At 43.4% G+C, this 16843-nt stretch overlaps 1 protein-coding gene across 2 annotated transcripts in view; it reads right to left on the bottom strand.

Moving 5' to 3' along the window:
- PIGK (phosphatidylinositol glycan anchor biosynthesis class K) overlaps window positions 1–16843 on the bottom strand; it is a 223210-nt gene that overhangs the window by 182499 nt on the left and 23868 nt on the right. For both annotated transcript variants that reach the window (XM_077450425.1, XM_077450426.1), the window contains exon 4: window positions 5134–5269. In XM_077450425.1, coding sequence (XP_077306551.1) covers window positions 5134–5269 — 136 coding nt within the window. The remainder of the gene's footprint in view (window positions 1–5133; window positions 5270–16843) is intronic.

Here is a 16843-nt window from a genome sequence, read left to right as displayed (position 1 = left end):
AGATCTAGAGAGAGAGATCTAGAGAGAGAGAGAGAGAGATATAGAGATATATATATATATATATATATAGAGAGAGAGAGATATATATAATCTCTATATCTCTCTCTCTCTATATCTCTCTCTCTCTAGATCTCTCTCTCTCTATATATATATCTCTCTCTCTCTATATATATATATATATATATCTCTATATCTCTCTCTAGATCTCTCTCTCTAGATCTCTCTCTCTAGATCTCTCTCTCTAGATCTCTCTCTCTAGATCTCTCTCTCTAGATCTCTCTCTCTAGATCTCTCTCTCTAGATCTCTCTCTCTCTCATATATATATATATATCTCTCTCTCTAGATCTCTCTCTCTCTCATATATATATATATCTCTCTCTCTAGATCTCTCTCTCTCTAGATCTCTCTCTCTCTATAGATCTCTCTCTCTCTATAGATCTCTCTCTCTCTAGATCTCTCTCTCTCTAGATCTCTCTCTCTCTCTCTAGATCTCTCTCTCTCTCTATAGATCTCTCTCTCTCTCTAGATCTCTCTCTCTCTCTCTCTAGATCTCTCTCTCTCTCTCTATATATATATATATCTCTATCTCTCTATATATATATATATCTCTATCTCTCTATATATATATATATCTCTATCTCTCTATATATATATCTCTCTCTCTATATATATATATATATATATCTCTCTCTCTCTCTCTCTCTCTCTCTATATATATATATATATATATATATATATATATATATATATATATATATATATATATATATATATATATATATATATATATATATATATATATATATATATATATATATATATATATATATATATACACACACACACACACACACCATCCCAGCCTTAGTCCATAGGGTTCATTATTGAGTTGGCCCCCCCCTTTGCAGCTATAACAGCATCAACTCTTCTGGGAAGGCCGTCCACAAGGTTTAGGAGTGTGTCTATGGGAATGTTTGACCATTCTTCCAGAAGAGCATTTGTGAGGTCAGGCACTGATGTGGAATGAGAAGGCCTGGCTCGCAGTCTCCACTTGAATTCATCCCAGAGGTGTTCCATCGGGTTGAGGTCAGTACTCTGTGCTGGCCAGTCAAGTTCCTCCACCCCAAACTCGCTCTTCCATGTCTTTATGGACCTTGCTTTGTGCACTGGTGCGCAGTCATGTTGGAACAGGAAGGGGCCATCCCCAAACTGATCCCACAAAGTTGGGAGCATGAAATTGTCCAAAATGTCTTGGTATGCTGACGTCTTAAAAGTTCCCTTCACTGGAACTAAGAGGGCCAAACCCAACCCCTGAAAAAGAACCCCCCACCATAATTCCCTCTCCACCAGTGCACAAAGCAAGGTCCATAAAGACATGGATGAGCGAGTTTGGGGTGGAGGAACTTGACTGGCCTGCACAGAATTCTGACCTCAACCAGATAGAACACCTTTGGGATGAATTAGAGCGGAGACTGCGAGCCAGGCCTTCTCATCCAACATCCCTGCCTCACCATACAAATGCACTTCTGGAAGAATGGTCAAACATTCCCATAGACACACTACTAAACCTTATGTACAGCCTTCCCAGAAGAGTTGAAGCTGTTATAGCTGCAAAGGGTGGGCCAACTCAATATTGAACCCTACGGACTAAGACTGAGATGTCATTGAAGTTCACATGTGTGTAAATGCAAGGCCACTATGAATATGTTCAGGTGTTTTTAACTAGCCTTGCAGGATAAATGTCATTTGTGTATGTGTTGCGCTGTAATCTTTTTTCTGTCTGTATGGTCTTATGGCTGCACCTTCTTTTATGCATTTTTTTAGGGTGTGCCCCCCAAATCTTTGTTTGTAAAGGCAAGGCGTCCCAATACTTTGAGAAATATAGTGCATCGGTCAGTGTAAGTGAAGTGTTATGCAGAAATGACAGTGGAGTCCGACTGAAGACGGTCAAAAGTCACATACACAGCTCTACCAAGCCACAACAAGAAGGTGCTCCGCACTTCACTTCCGACACCGCAGTCTTTATTTCTTCGTGGCCTCCGGCTTCAAGAACCTTTACAAAGCTTGCCTCCTGCATGGATTTGCATAACTAATCTCTGCCGAGTGCTCCTCTTTATACCCCGCAGACTCTGTTCATTTGCTTCCTGCATATGTTTTCTCCAGCTTTCTATACTTGCTATTGAGAACACCTTAAGAGCTCATTGACCAATATACTCCATTAGCAGGCTTTCATAGTTCCCCTGGGACTGACTGATATGTTTATTTGACCTTAAAGGGCTACAATCTGGATTGTTTTTTTAATAGATGATTAGTATAGCGTCACTGCTAGAGACGGCCTGTCATTCAGTTCAGGCCAACATCTATTTTACCGTTATGATATATAACCCTTTCGCTGCCAGGTCCTCACTTTGTATGGGCATGAAAGTTGGGGGGGGGAGTTCACACAATCTGGGGGCAGCAGCCCCCGGGATTTTGAATAAAACTGACAGGCAGACTCCTACCTATCAGGTGAATGCATTTTTGGCGGCTGTGCTGCCACCTGATTGGTCATACACCCGCCCAATAGGCTGTGCCCCACCAAGTTTTCCAGGCTCCGTTTGCCTATCTGTGGGCCCACCTGGGCGGGTGCCGGCGGGAGGAACCATGCCATGATCCAGAAAACAACATCTATGACATCACTTCCGGGTCAGTCTTTCCGTGTTCCCAGCTAGCATAGCTGGAAAGCAATGTCTTGCAATGCAAAACTTTCAGTGGAGCCCAGAGGAGACATGCAAGGTCTTTTAGGCCCTGCATGTCTCATTAAAGAGAACCTGTCACCTAAAAATAAATCACATAGGGGACAGTTGTTCCCTATGTAATGGAGGGGGGAATCTAAATTTTTTATTTTTTTGCAAAAAAGCTACACTCAAGCACATAAACCACCCCCCCCCCCAAAAAAATGTGGAGGCTCCACCTCCACACTTATGAACATAAACACATGTGACGGGGGCGCCTACGCATTAAAATGTTGATTGCACTACATGTTACCCATTGTCACTCACACCAGAATAATAGCAAATATTCTAGCATCAGACCTCCTGGTTGCCATTAGAAAATATAGGGTACTGAAGTCTGTTGCCATTTAATGGGCGAACACAAATTTAATATTGTGTGACATAAATTTTATTCTCTAGGGCAATAGTCCTCAACCCTGTCCTCAAGGCCCACTAACAGGACAGGTTTGCAAGATAACTGAAATACGTCACAAGTGATATAATTTGCTGCTCAGTGATTGCCGTATTCTAGTCTGCATCTCCCCAACATAATACATAAAACCTGGCCTGTTAGTGGGCCCTGAGGACAGGGTTGATAACCACTGCTCTAGGGTGTCTGCTTTCAGAAAATATATAATCATTTGTAATATATAAATGATTTTTTTTTAAACGTGTTTGAATGTTTTAACCTGATGAACCTCCAATTTTACTCCTTCTCCCGCCACAGGTCCTAAACGTTGAAGCCATCAAAACGTTGGTCTATGTGATAATGTCAAGTGTGACTCCACTTTTGATGAAAGGCAGCAGAAGGCAGGAACCCGTGTGTTGGATACTGCAGCCGGTACCATTTTAAAAGTACAGAATTAAAGTATAGTTTTACATTTCTGCATAGACCAAAAGGTCTAACAGTATCATGATTCGGGCACTGAGGCAGGAGGGGGAGCAGAGTCCACATGAAGGAATAATAAAGGGCTTGTACTTTTCAAAGTAAAATATCTATCAAAAAAATATTATTGGAAGCAAAGACCAGCCGTGCAAAAATAAAAAAATGATTTTACAGGCAGGTGGCGACCATTACAACTGTTTTATGAGACCTTTTCTTTGTGAACACCAACTATAAGCAAGTCTGTAATTGTATGGGCAATTGTGCCAGGTCTAGCAGGTTTATAACACAGATACAAATAGGCATTCTACGGTGCTGCTTATTCAGATCGTATCCCATATTTATACTGAAAGATGAACCATTTGCCAGCTGTATAACTTACATATACGGTGGCAAGGTGGCACTGCTGCGCCGGATCATGTACCTAGTAGGTGATCCGACACTTTCTGGTAGGAGGCGTGCATGCACGAAGCTGGCAGCCCGCTCCCGCAGTGATAATCCACAGTCGGAGCTGATCTGTGGGTACCGCAGACTTGATGTTCACTGGCACCCGATCATCCAGCAGAACGGTGGTCTGCCTATGTAAACAAGGCAGAACACCATTCTGACAGAAGCGAAGGCATGGATCCTGTGTCTCTGCAAAGCAGAGGGAGGTCATTTACCACCGTGTATACACCCACACACATGACTATAGTCATGTGGGCTGCACAGATAAGGAAAAAAAAGGAAGAAATTAAGAGCTGGGAAATGAAATTGAGCATGCTCCGTCGAGGACACCAGCTGGTCTACACAATCAACCTGCAGAAGGGGCACAGAGAATATGGGAGGTGTAGCTGAAGGCAGGACCAAACAGGTATATTTCACTCTACACAAAATAGTGATTTTGTGAGTAAGCACACTCTATTACATAGCATGTAAAGTTTTTTTTATAGTCTGGGACACTCTAACTGACCAACATGTCATTGGACTGGAAGAAAACATGAACACATAGGGAACAAACTCTCTGCAAATAGTGTACTAGAAGGGGTTTGAACCAAGGACCCCATTGCTGCAAGGCCATAATTGCTCACCACTAAGGATGAGCTCAGGTATGTCCGCAAACAGCACGTGCAGAGCCCGCCAGGAAGTCGGCATTGCGAAGCACTAATCACAAGCAGTGAGACATTGTCCCGATGTGTGGCTGCAGAGATCAGGACAATATCTCACCGCTTGTGATTAGCGCTCCGCAGTGCTGCCTTCCTTGCGGGTTCAGCACGTGCTGTTTGCAAACACGCCTGAGCTCATCCTTACTAACCACCAAGCCACAGTACTGCCCTTTTGTAAGATAATGAATGGCCAAATTGAACATGTTACAAATCATTGTTTGATAGCCTACTCCTCGGTAACAGGCAAGCAATGAGGAGGCACACATTATCAATGTAGACTTTATAACTGCACTTTTTAACGACAAGAAAATATTCATTAGTGAAGTGACCCAATATCCAATTCCTCCATACCTCATACCCTCTGTAGTCAACTTCCACATTATCGCCATAAACATTAAGCTCCATATTTTTGTGGCTAAACACAGTGGCTGGTTTGGGGTTCCTCGGGTTACAAGCCATGTCGTCAGCAAGCATAAGGATGATATGACTGTTATGGAAGAAACAGAAAACTTGTTAAGAAAACAGCAATTTTGAAGCTGAAATTAGAGCAAACCAAAAGTTGCCTAAATACAAGAGTCCTGTGTATTCTTTTTGAATTTCTTCCAGACCTGTGCAATAAACCAGCATTAAATAGCTCCTATACTATTCCTTTATGAGTTACCTGTAATAAAGACCAGTCACTGCTGCTCTCTCTACTTATACATGGAGACTGGTCTTGTATCCGCCCCCTCCTGTAATTTTCTGCAGGAAGCTTGTAGCATGAAGTTGTTGGGCCCCTCCCACAACTCTGCACAGGCTAATGTCACCAATACATTTACAAGGTAATATTCCTGTTTGCAATGGCATTTAAGCACAAAAAGTGGATTTATATCCTTTATGGCTTTTAAAAGAAAATATTAAAATACATTGTGTGCCTGGGGTCCAGCTTTAAATTTATATTATAGGGGCCACAACCCCATTAGGAATACACACTGTGCATCTGGTCATTTTTGAAAGCCGCTAATAAATTCTAGGAAACCTGGGTCTTGTTTGTAGCACATTACTTGTTGGAATATGAAAGCTTGACAATAGACGAGTATAAATCAAGGAAGTGGAAACGATCTGTGCATACACTAGGATTTACATAGAGAATATACAGTGTTTTTGTGTGAGGCTGCTACTTGGGCTCTAAGAAAGTTAAAGCAGAACTCCAGTTTACTGTCAACACCCACCCCCACCTCTGCCTACAAAGATGTACCCATTTAAAGATTGATACTGAAACGGTAGTCAGTACATTCAGAGAAATGCTCTGCAAACATTGTACCAAAAATCAATATGTACTTGTATACTTAAAATGTACACAAAAAAAAATTACTAAAATGTATTAGTTTTTAAATAAAGTAAACCGTTAAGCAAGCAAATGATGCAATACCCTTGTTTCCCAATTCAACTATGCAGCTTCTTTTGCCACCCCTCAGCCTCCAGTCTGGTCACTGGATGATTAAAGTAGAACTATAGGCAAAACTTTGTTTTTCCCCATTTTGGATAGAACAAGGGAGGGTTATAACCTCATGCAAGTTTTTTTTGTAGCCATCTATGTCCCATTGTGGAGATTTCCCTTCACTTCCCGTCCTATATCAAAAAACAGGAAGTGAGAGGAAATCCCTGCAAATAAAAGGGAACTTGCTTGGGCCCCCCAGTTCACCAGAACTAGTGTCCCCATTGGAAGATTTCCCCTCTATTCATTTTCTGGGGACAACACAATTTGGAATTTTCTTTTACTTTCAATGATAACGGTAAACATGACAAATGGAGAGGATGAATCTTGGTGCAAAATCTGACAAGCATTCTAATCCCTCTGCATTCTATCCAAAATTTAAAAAAAAAGTTTTGCCTTTAGTCAGATTTTAAACTCTCACAAGCATTAAAAAATTAAACACAAGTCCATTCATGTCTAAATATCTGTATTAGACTCTCTATTGAAATGTGAAGAAAATCCCTTCTGTGCTCCTTGCTTTTCAGCTTCTCTGCTACTTCCCCAATAGAAGCCCAATTTGTGGGCATTACAGTTGTTGAACTCAGGCAGGGCTTGGTTGCCCCCACTCTCCGTTATGTGCATATGCCTTAGAGAAGGCTTATCAGCTAGAGGATTGTCACAAAGTTCCCCAGTTCCACTTACTCTGTCTTTTGAGGCAGTGACAACTCAAACAAACATAAGAGGAATAATTGTACAGTAATAGATAAATAAAGCTAGCCAATCACTAAAGGCTGAAAAAAAAAAATTATATATATATTATATATATATATATATATTTTATGCCCCCCCCCCCCCCCTGCAGGTTTAAGCCATAATGTGCTAGAATGCAACACATACAGTGCCTTGAAAAAGCTTTTCTACCCCCTCAAAAAATGTCCACATTTTGTCATGTTACAACCAAAAACCAAAATGGATTTTATTGGGATTTTATGTGATAGACCAACACAAAGTGGCACATAATTGTGAAGTGATAGGAAAATAATAAATGGTTTTCAATTTTTTTTTTTATTTAAATAAATATCTGAAAAGTGCATTTGTATTCAGCCCCCTTTTACTCTGATGCCCCCAACTAAAATCTAGTGGAACCAATGGCCTCCAAAAGACACATAATTAGTAAAAAGAGTCCACCTGTGTGTAATTTAATCTCAGTATAAATGCAGCTGTTCCGTGAAGCCCTCAGAGGATTGTTATCGAACCTTAGTGAACAAACAGCATCATGAAGGCCAAGGAACCAGACAATTCAGGGATAAAGTTGTGGAGAAGTTTAACCACTTGCTTACTGGGCACTTAAACCCCCCTCAGTCCCAGACCAATTTTCAGCTTTCAGCGCTGATGCACTTTGAATGACAATTGCGCGGTCATACAACACTGTACCCAAATGAAATTTTTATCATTTTTTTCCCACAAATAGAGCTTTCTTTTGGTGGTATTTAGTTACAGCTCGGAGTTTTATTTTTTGCTAAACAAACAAAAAAAGATGCAAAAAAAAAAAAATCATGTTTTAATAGTTTGTTATAAAATTTTGCAAACGGGTCATTTTTCTCCTTCATTGAAGTGCGCTGATTAGGCGGCACTGATAGGCTGCATTCGTGGGCACTGATGGGCTGCATTGGTGGGCACTGATGGGCTGCATTGGTGGGCACTGATAGGCTGCACTGGTGGGCACTGATAGGCATAGTTAAGGCGGCACTAATAGGCACAGATAAGGCGGCACCGATGGGCACAGATAAGGCGGCACTGATGGGCAAAGATGGGCACAGATAAGATGGCACGGATGGGTGGCACGGATAAGTGGCAGGGATGGGTGGCACGGATGGGCACTGATAGGTACCACAGATAGATGGGACTGATGGGCACTGATAGGTGGCACTGATAGGTGGCTCTGATAGGTGGCACTGCTGGGCACTGATGGGCGGCACTGCTGGGCACTGATGGGCGGCACTGCTGGGCACTGATGGGCGGCACTGGGGTGCAGCACCTTTGAGGCAGATTTTGGGTGGCACTGTGGGTGGCACTGCTGGGTGGCACTGTGGGTGGCACTGTGGGCACTGCTGGGTGGCACTGTGGGCACTGCTGGGTGGCACTGTGGGCACTATGGGCACTGCTGGGTGGCACTGACAGGGGGGCACTTACTTTATTTCAGGATGGCACTGCGGGTGGCAGGTGGGCACTGGCAGGGGGCAGGTGTCCTCTTAAATTGCTGGCCGTGATCGGGACTGATGTCCCGAACACGGCCGCCGGCGATCGGCTTTTTTTTTTTTCTCCTCGCGCTGTCAGCGCGAGGAGGAATACTAGCCGATTACCGGCTCCGTTTTATCACATGATCAGCTGTCATTGGCTGACAGCTGATCACGTGATAAGGGGTCGGGATCGACCCCTTACACGGATCGGTGATCAGGCGAGTCTCACGGACTCGCCGATCACAGAGCGCGCCGCGCGCGCCCCTCAGGGGGCGCACAGGCCGCTCGTATCCGGGACGACGTCAATAGACGTAGTCCCGGAAATGTGGGTCCGCGCTGTTGCCGTCATTTTGCAATAGCGCGGTACCCAAGTGGTTAAAGCAGGGTTAGGTTATAAAAAAATATTCCAAGCTTTGAACGGAGAACTGTTCAATACATCATCTGAAAATGGAAAGAGTATGGCACAACTGCAAACCTACCAAACTTGGCCATCCACCTAAACTGACAGGCCGGGCAAGTAGAGCATTACTAAGGAAAGCAGCCAAGAGGCCCATGATAACTCTGGAGGAGCTGCAGGAATCCACAGCTCAGGTGGTAGAATCTGTCCACAGGACAACTATTAGTCGTGCACAAATATGGCCTTTATAGAAGAGTGGCAAGAAGAAAGCCATTGTTGAAAAAAAAAGCCTTAAGAAGTCCTGTTGGCCATTTGCGAGAAGCCATGTGGGGGACACAGCAAACATGTGGAAGAAGGTGCTCTGGTCAGATGTGACTAAAATTGAACATTTTGGCCTAAAAGCAAAACTCTATGTGTGGCAAAAAACTAACACTGCACATCACTCTGAACACACCATCCCCACTGTGAAACATGGTGGTGGCAGCATTGTGTGGGGATTCTTTTCTTCAGCAGGGACAGGGAAGCTGGTCAGAGTTGATGGGAAGATGGATAAAGCCAAATACAGGGCAATCTTAGAAGAAAACCCTAAGAATAAGTGTGTGCACCAGAAGTAAATGAACAGCGATGAGATGAGAATACTGCGTTATAAATGGATATGTGGAAAATTTCAAGGGGTATGAATACTTTTTCAAGGCACTGTACTAACACAATGGGTCAGACTTACCTTTAGAATGGATCCCTCACCGCTCACAGGGTCGTCTTCTGAGTTTGCAGGCTCTGGCCATCTGATTGGCCGAGCTGCGATGACATAACTCCCATGCATATGTCCCAGACACGGCACAGAGCTTTGAAAAAAGCACGGGTATGCCGTTCTTTCAGAGCGCATGCACTGGTGACGTCACTGGCTGCTGCTCACTGGTTTAGGAGATATTTATTTTACCTACAGGTAAGCTTATATTATATATCATTTTGTAAAAATGACAAAACAGGGTTTACTACCACTTTAATCAGCCTAAAAATTTTTTATTTTTTCCCCCAACGCCAGGAATTATGCTAGGCTTTATGAGCAGACAAAATGACCTGACTATTTAGGGGTAAGGGATTAGCTCCGGCATGTTCGCACACTCCAGTGCAGAGGGCGCTAGGAAGTTGGCTCAACGCTAATCACAGGCAGCGAGATATTCCCCGATCTGTGCAGCCGCACATCAGGGCAATGTCTCACTGCCTATGATTAGCTCAAGCGCCGCGCCGACTTCCAGGTGGGTTCTGCACGTGGAGTATGCGAACACGCCGGAGCTCATCCTTACCTAGGGGTACAGCTGTCAAAACACAGGTGGGACTCTATCTGTAAACAGTCAGTGGTGCAGAGATCCGGACTTTGTGCCTGCAGCAGCTCATCATCCATCAACACCCTTTGACAACTGTACCTCCACCACAGGCTCACCCTCTCCCGTGGACTCCCACATATATAGGTGTGGTTTTTCTACTTTTGTGAGTATTCATTTTTAACTTTTCTTTGAACTTAAACCTTGTTGGAACTCACTACACCAGAGTGGTCAAAGCTGTCTCCCTCCCTTTGTAATACCACTTTAATTCATACTATAAATTGCGGATGGACAAATCTCTCGCTTTGGCTATTGTATTTTGGACAACCAATCCCGCTGTTCAGCTGAAAATTTCCCAGTAGGGTCCTTTGACAAATTGAATGATTGACTTTTGACAAATGAAGCGGGGCTGGCAGGGCCACCCATTGAGCAATTTTTGGCTGGTTCCTCAGGAATCTGACAAAATGTAGTGTATGGCCGGTGTAAGTGTACAGCCAAAACATGTATATTTTCAAGGATAAATAACATATTGCCACATACAGGGAGGGTCACACAGCATCACCGATTGCTAGGATGTAGGTTGTCTTCTGTAATCGGCCATATGTTATGTAGCACTGGGCCAAATGGGGTCTTTGGTTGCTAAGACACAGGCAGCCAGTCCGTCTGCACCCTAGCAACCAGGGGCATTGTGCAATCTTTTTTTTTTTATAATTCTTTATTTATCGATTTTATCAAACAATCACATTTCTTACAAAATTCCATCCTTTTTACATTATCGCCGATAAAAATCCCTTTTATTCCCCCCCTCCCCCCCCTCCCCCTCTCACTCGATCCTTCCCTTGTCACAGTCCCTTAACATTCGAGTAGCTTCCAATAATTATCAGTTTTTTTGAATTGTAACCAATGCCTCCACTTATTCAGATACCTCTCCTCTGTACTTTCTGACTCAGAGATCATGGCTTCAATATTTCTTATCTTTTCCAGTCTCTCTACCCATTCCTTCATTGTGGGGGGGTCTTGACTTTTCCATTTCCGTGGAATCAAAGCTTTAGCAGCGTTCAACAGACAAGGGATCAAGGACCGACCATACGCTTCCTCTCTATCTTCTGTGCTATGGAATAAGCACACCCATGGATCACTCCTGATCCTTTCACCTGTTACATTTAATCTTGCTTCTATTATTTTCCCCCAGTATACTTGTATTTTAGGGCACTCCCACCATAAGTGAGCAAAAGACCCTACCACTGAGCATCCTCTCCAACACCCAATGGGGTTTTCCTTACTAATCTTATTTCCTTGCTGTGGGGTTATATACCACCTAGTCAGGAGTTTATAGGACATTTCCCTTGTTTGTGAGTCTGTCGCTACCGTATACGTACGTCTCAGTATTTTGTTTCTTTGTTCATCGTTGCTTAAAGAGCCTATTTCCCTTTCCCATTTCCCCAGATACTCAGGATATTTATTTTCTGTTTCCTCTCTCAGGATTTTGTATATTTTTGCTATCCTTTTTTCCAAGCTATGCCGGTTCCCTAGTAATTTTTCTAAAGGTCTCAACTTCTCCTTTCCCCTTAATGGATGCGGCAAGGCCTGGGCAAAATAAAATAACTGTGAGTGTCTCCATTTATCTAAAGGCTTATGTCCCCATTTCCCAATAATTTCTTCATATGTGCATAATCTATCACCTACCATAACCTCGTGTAATCTAATACTATCTTTCCCAGCCCACCTACTGAAATATATGTACTCTTCCTGTCCTGGTCTAAAAAAAGGTTACCCAGCAATGGAATTAGTGGAGAATTATGTGTCCAACCATATCTCTTATTTATTGTGTCCCACACCCACAGTGCGTTTTTCGTCAGTGTACTTGTGTTTGCCGCCAACTCTCTAGTTTTTGCTGGTATCCATATTAATTCTCCTATATTCTTTGTGCTTAAATTAATTTCTAATTCTGCCCAGTCCTTGCCTTCCTTATTATATATCCAATCCGTGATGCGGGATAACATAATAGCCTCATAGTACTTTTTAAAATCGGGTAGGGCCAACCCCCCTCTCTCTTTACGTCTAGATAGGATATGCAATGCTACCCTCGCTGCCTTCCCCCTCCATATAAATCTTCCAATCATAGTTTTAAGTTTATTTAGATACGCTGGGGATAACAAAATAGGAATCATTTGGCAGGTGTAAGTGAATATCGGTAAGATGAACATCTTTATAACATTTATTCTTCCCGTCCACGAAAGAGCTCTATATTGAATCTTACCCAGTTGCTGCTTAATTTTATTAAGAAGAGGGATATAATTAGCCTCGAACAGACCTCCCATTTTTACCGTCAAATTAATTCCAAGATACCCTAGTTCTTTCAAGCACCATCTAAACGGTAACTTCCCCTGCAACGCCTGCTGTTCAACTTTCTGTAAGTTTAAGTTTAGCATCTCAGACTTCGACATATTCACTTTGAAATTTGAGACCTTCCCAAATTCCAAAAGTTCTTTCATGACTACCGGGATGGAGATCCTTGGGTTAGCCATGTAAAGTAAGAGGTCATCGGCGAAACATGCTATCTTATACTCCTTACCCATTACTTTTATTCCTTGGATATCTTGGTTTTTCCTAATGGCTGCCAGAAGTGGTTCTAACACCATTATAAAAAGAAGCGGTGAAAGGGGGCAACCCTGACGCGTCCCATTAAATAGCTCAAGGGGGCGGGACAGGGATCCATTGATTCTTATCCTGGCTTTGGGATGGTCATACAGAGCTTCTATCCATCTTCTCATCCTATCACCTATTCCAAAGTATCTTAATACCTCAAACAGGAAGCCCCATCCGACCCTATCAAATGCTTTTTCAGCATCAATCGACACAAGTACAGTAGGGGCTCCCTGTCTGATTGCCTCCTGCATCAACACAATAGTTTTCAGGACGTTATCTCTCCCCTCTCTCCCCTGAACAAAACCCACCTGATCTTTCTGGATCCAATCCAGTACATAGGGCCTCAATCGTTCCGCAATAATTTTTGCAAACAGCTTTATGTCCGAGTTCAAGAGGGATATTGGTCTATAGCTCTCTACTGCCATGGGGTCTTTTGTCTCCTTCAGAATTAATGCTATATGTGCCAGCATTGTTTCATCTCTAAACTCCCCCCCCCCCCTCTCCCACCGCATTGAAGTACTCACATAATTTTGGCGCGAGTTGTTTTTGGAATTTCTTATAATATGAGATCGGGAACCCGTCCGGACCCGGACATCCTCCCACTGTTGTACTTTTAATTGCTCTTTCCACTTCCTCAATCGCAATTGGGGCTTCTAACGGGGCCATTTCCTCTTGCGTTAATTTGTGTAGATCTAGCCCCCTCAGGTAATCGCCTATTTCCTCTCGGGTCGCCCCCCCCATGTTCAATATTATAGAGAGCACTAAAGTACACATGGAAGGTGTCCATTATCTTTTCCGGGATAGTTTGCACTTCTCCCTTCTTATCTCTTACCTTTGGAATAAAAGTTCTATTTTTTTTTTCCTTTACCTTCCTGGCCAACCATTTTCCTGATTTATTCCCCCAGAGATATCTCTCCTTTTCTAGCATGTGATAAGCAGCCTTCCTCTCTTGCTCCAAACATTCTTCTAACTCACTCTTCATTTTTTTCAACTCCTGACTCTCCGGGTTCCCCTCCAACCTTCTGCTCTGTTCCTCTCTCTGTATTTCCTCATACAATAGTCGCTTCCTTCTCTCCCTCTCTTTTTTCTTTCCCGCCCCAATCCCAATTAGTATGCCTCTCATTACGACTTTATGTGACTCCCACAGTATTGAGATAGAGACTTCCGGGGTATTATTTAACCTAAAGAATTGTTCCATTTCCTGTTCAATCTTATTTATTGATTCCTTATCTTGTAACACTAATTCATTGAGCCTCCAGCTTGTCCCCGGCTCACGCACTCCCCCCATCTCCAACTGGATCACCACTGGCGCATGATCAGAAACCGTTATTGATTTTATTTCAGCCTTCCTCAGAGCTGATAGGAGATGGTACTCTAAGAAAATGTAATCAATTCTAGAGAAAGAGCCGTGTACCTGGGAGAAGCAGGTATAGTCCTTGTCCCTTGGGTGTAATGCCCTCCAAGCATCCTGCAGTTGAGAATCTGCTAAAGCTTTTATCAACTTCCTCTGTTTGACCCTAGGTGGCCCATTTCCTGTCTCCCTAACGTCCTCCTCCTTCGCGTCCATGTTCCAATTAAGGTCGCCTGCTAAGATCAGGTTCCCTTCCTTAAAATCTTCTATCTTTTTTAACAGTTTGCTTAAAAATTTATCAGCATTCTTATTCGGAGCATAGACATTGACAATTGTACATTTCATATTTGATAGCATCCCTTTTACACACAAATATCTCCCCTCTGGGTCCACTAGACGCTTTTCTAGCTCAAATCTTGTTGCTTTACCAAAACCAATCGCCACTCCTCTAGAGTAAGCGGAGGGAGAGTCCCCAAATATCCACACCGGGAAGTCCACTGTGTTAATCTTTATGCCTGAAGTGTGTGTTATGTGTGTCTCCTGGAGACACACCACACTTGCTCCCATATGCCTTAGTTCATCGTTAATCCGAAATCTTTTCCTTTTTGTGTTTAAACCCCTTACATTATAAGTAACCACATTCAGTACTTCCATAATTTGGTTGCAAATTGAAAAAGGTTAATTTCCTCTCTTTCTGACGCGTCCAGTGGTCCCAGATACCTCTACTCCTACTGAGTCTAAGGAAGGATCGAGTGAGAGTCCCCAACAAAACCATTCCCACCCCCCCACATCCACTCCCTCCCCCCACCCCCCCCCCCCTGTCTTATAACGGAACATCTCCAGGGATTGGGTAAGACAGCCCTTTTCCCGTTATTACTATGGTTCTGGACGGCCTCCCCACCTGGTCGGCCCACCTCCATAGTTTCCCTAGGGTTCATTCAAGCCCACGACCATAGGAGACCCCCCCCACCCTCCCCATCCCCCGCAAAACCCCCTCACCACCAGTTGACCCTCTTCCTCTCTGCCTGGTCCAGAGCTCCTGGGTCCTCCCATTTTTAATGGTTTTCCCTATCAACCCTACCTCCTCATCCTTTTCCCATTCTAACTGCGGAGGAGGATTTAAACCTAATCGCTCGCAGAAATCCTGTAAGTCCTCCGGAAAACGGAGCACCGCAGACCGTCCCTCTTTCTTCCCAATTAGGCATGATGGAAATCCCCATTGATAAGGGATATTTGCTGCCACCATCATTTCTGTGAGCGGTTTAAGTCGCCTCCTTCTTCTTAGGGTCTCTGCTGCCAAATCCGAATAAATCTGCAGTTCTACACCCCCATATGACAATCCTGGGTTAGTTCTAATTTTTCCCATCACCTGAATCTTTTCTTCCACGTAGTGAAACCTCACTATTACATCTCGCGGATATTCTGACCTCATTCCTGACGATCGTGTTATCCTGTGTATTCTATCTATTCTCAAAGGTTCTGAGATTTCTCTATCTAGAAGTGGGTTGAAAATTTGTTGGGCTACTTCTTTAAGCGTTGAACTGTTATGGGACTCAGGGAGACCTTTTATCCGTAAATTCCTTTTCCTGCTGCGGTTTTCCTGATCTTCTAATTTATGCATTAATACCCTATTTCCCTTCCGTAGTGCTGTGACCTGCTCTCGTATTTCTTCTATTTTCTATTTCCTCTACTCTCCCCAATACCTGCCCGATATCTACCCTTATTGTGGCAATTTCTGTCTTAAGGGAGGTTTCCATTTTTGCAAACATCTCCCCAAGCATCTCTTTTAAATGTGAAGTTTGTACTGAAGATGGCGACCGTCCATAATCTCCCGGGGGTGTCCCTCCTTCCTCCGCACCTTGCCTCTCCTCCTCCTGCACCTCCCCCTGTCTTCCCACCTCCCCCTGTATAGCCCTTCCGTTTTTCTGGGTCTCAGATAGTTTTGTGGGGAGATTCCTCTCTATTCTGCTTTCCCCCCCTCTCTGTCTACTGGATCCCGCCCGTGTAGATTTCTCCACTCTAGGGCTTCCACTCTCCTCTTCTCTTATAGTAGAATTTGCCGCCATGTATCTTTGGATCCCTACCGGGCTTGAAACTGGGGTGCTCGTTTTTGTTTTACTCGATTTCCCCTTCATATTGACCCACAAAACAGGGAGAGGAGAAAAAAAAAAAAAAAAGAAGGGGGGGGGGGAAAGAGGAAGACACCATATAACCAAGATACTATCAAATATAAGTCCAAACAAGATACGTATATAGGCTTCTTCCGTCCGCCTATTCCGAGAGAGAGACTTTTACTTTCAGCATACTAACACACAGTCTCCAGTGTTACTAAACCACCAATCGAGCAGGTTGAGTCAAACATTTACCATTATTCTCCTTTGGCCCTCTTTATTTCATCTCAGGGCAGACATAAAACAATGTTCACTGTGTGTACTTTAGTTGGTTCACCCGCCTTAGTCTATGAGGAGACATATGCGATAAAAAAAAAAAAAAAAAAGCTTCCGCAATGCAGAGACTGCTACAATACAGGAACTTCTTGGCACTGAAATATTTCTTCCTTATAATTCCTATATCAAATACAGGTACTTCTCTTCCAGGCTGCCTTATAGGGGGTCACTGTCAAATCCTTACTTTTATCCTTGC

The sequence above is a fragment of the Lithobates pipiens genome, unplaced genomic scaffold (genome assembly GCF_037356315.1).
Source record: "Lithobates pipiens isolate NorthernLeopardFrog02 unplaced genomic scaffold, aLitPip1_a1.2 Scaffold_23, whole genome shotgun sequence".
Taxonomy (NCBI): Eukaryota; Metazoa; Chordata; class Amphibia; order Anura; family Ranidae; genus Lithobates; species Lithobates pipiens.
The sequence above is the reverse complement of the archived record's forward strand: the minus strand, read 5'-3'. Positions and strand labels throughout refer to the sequence as shown.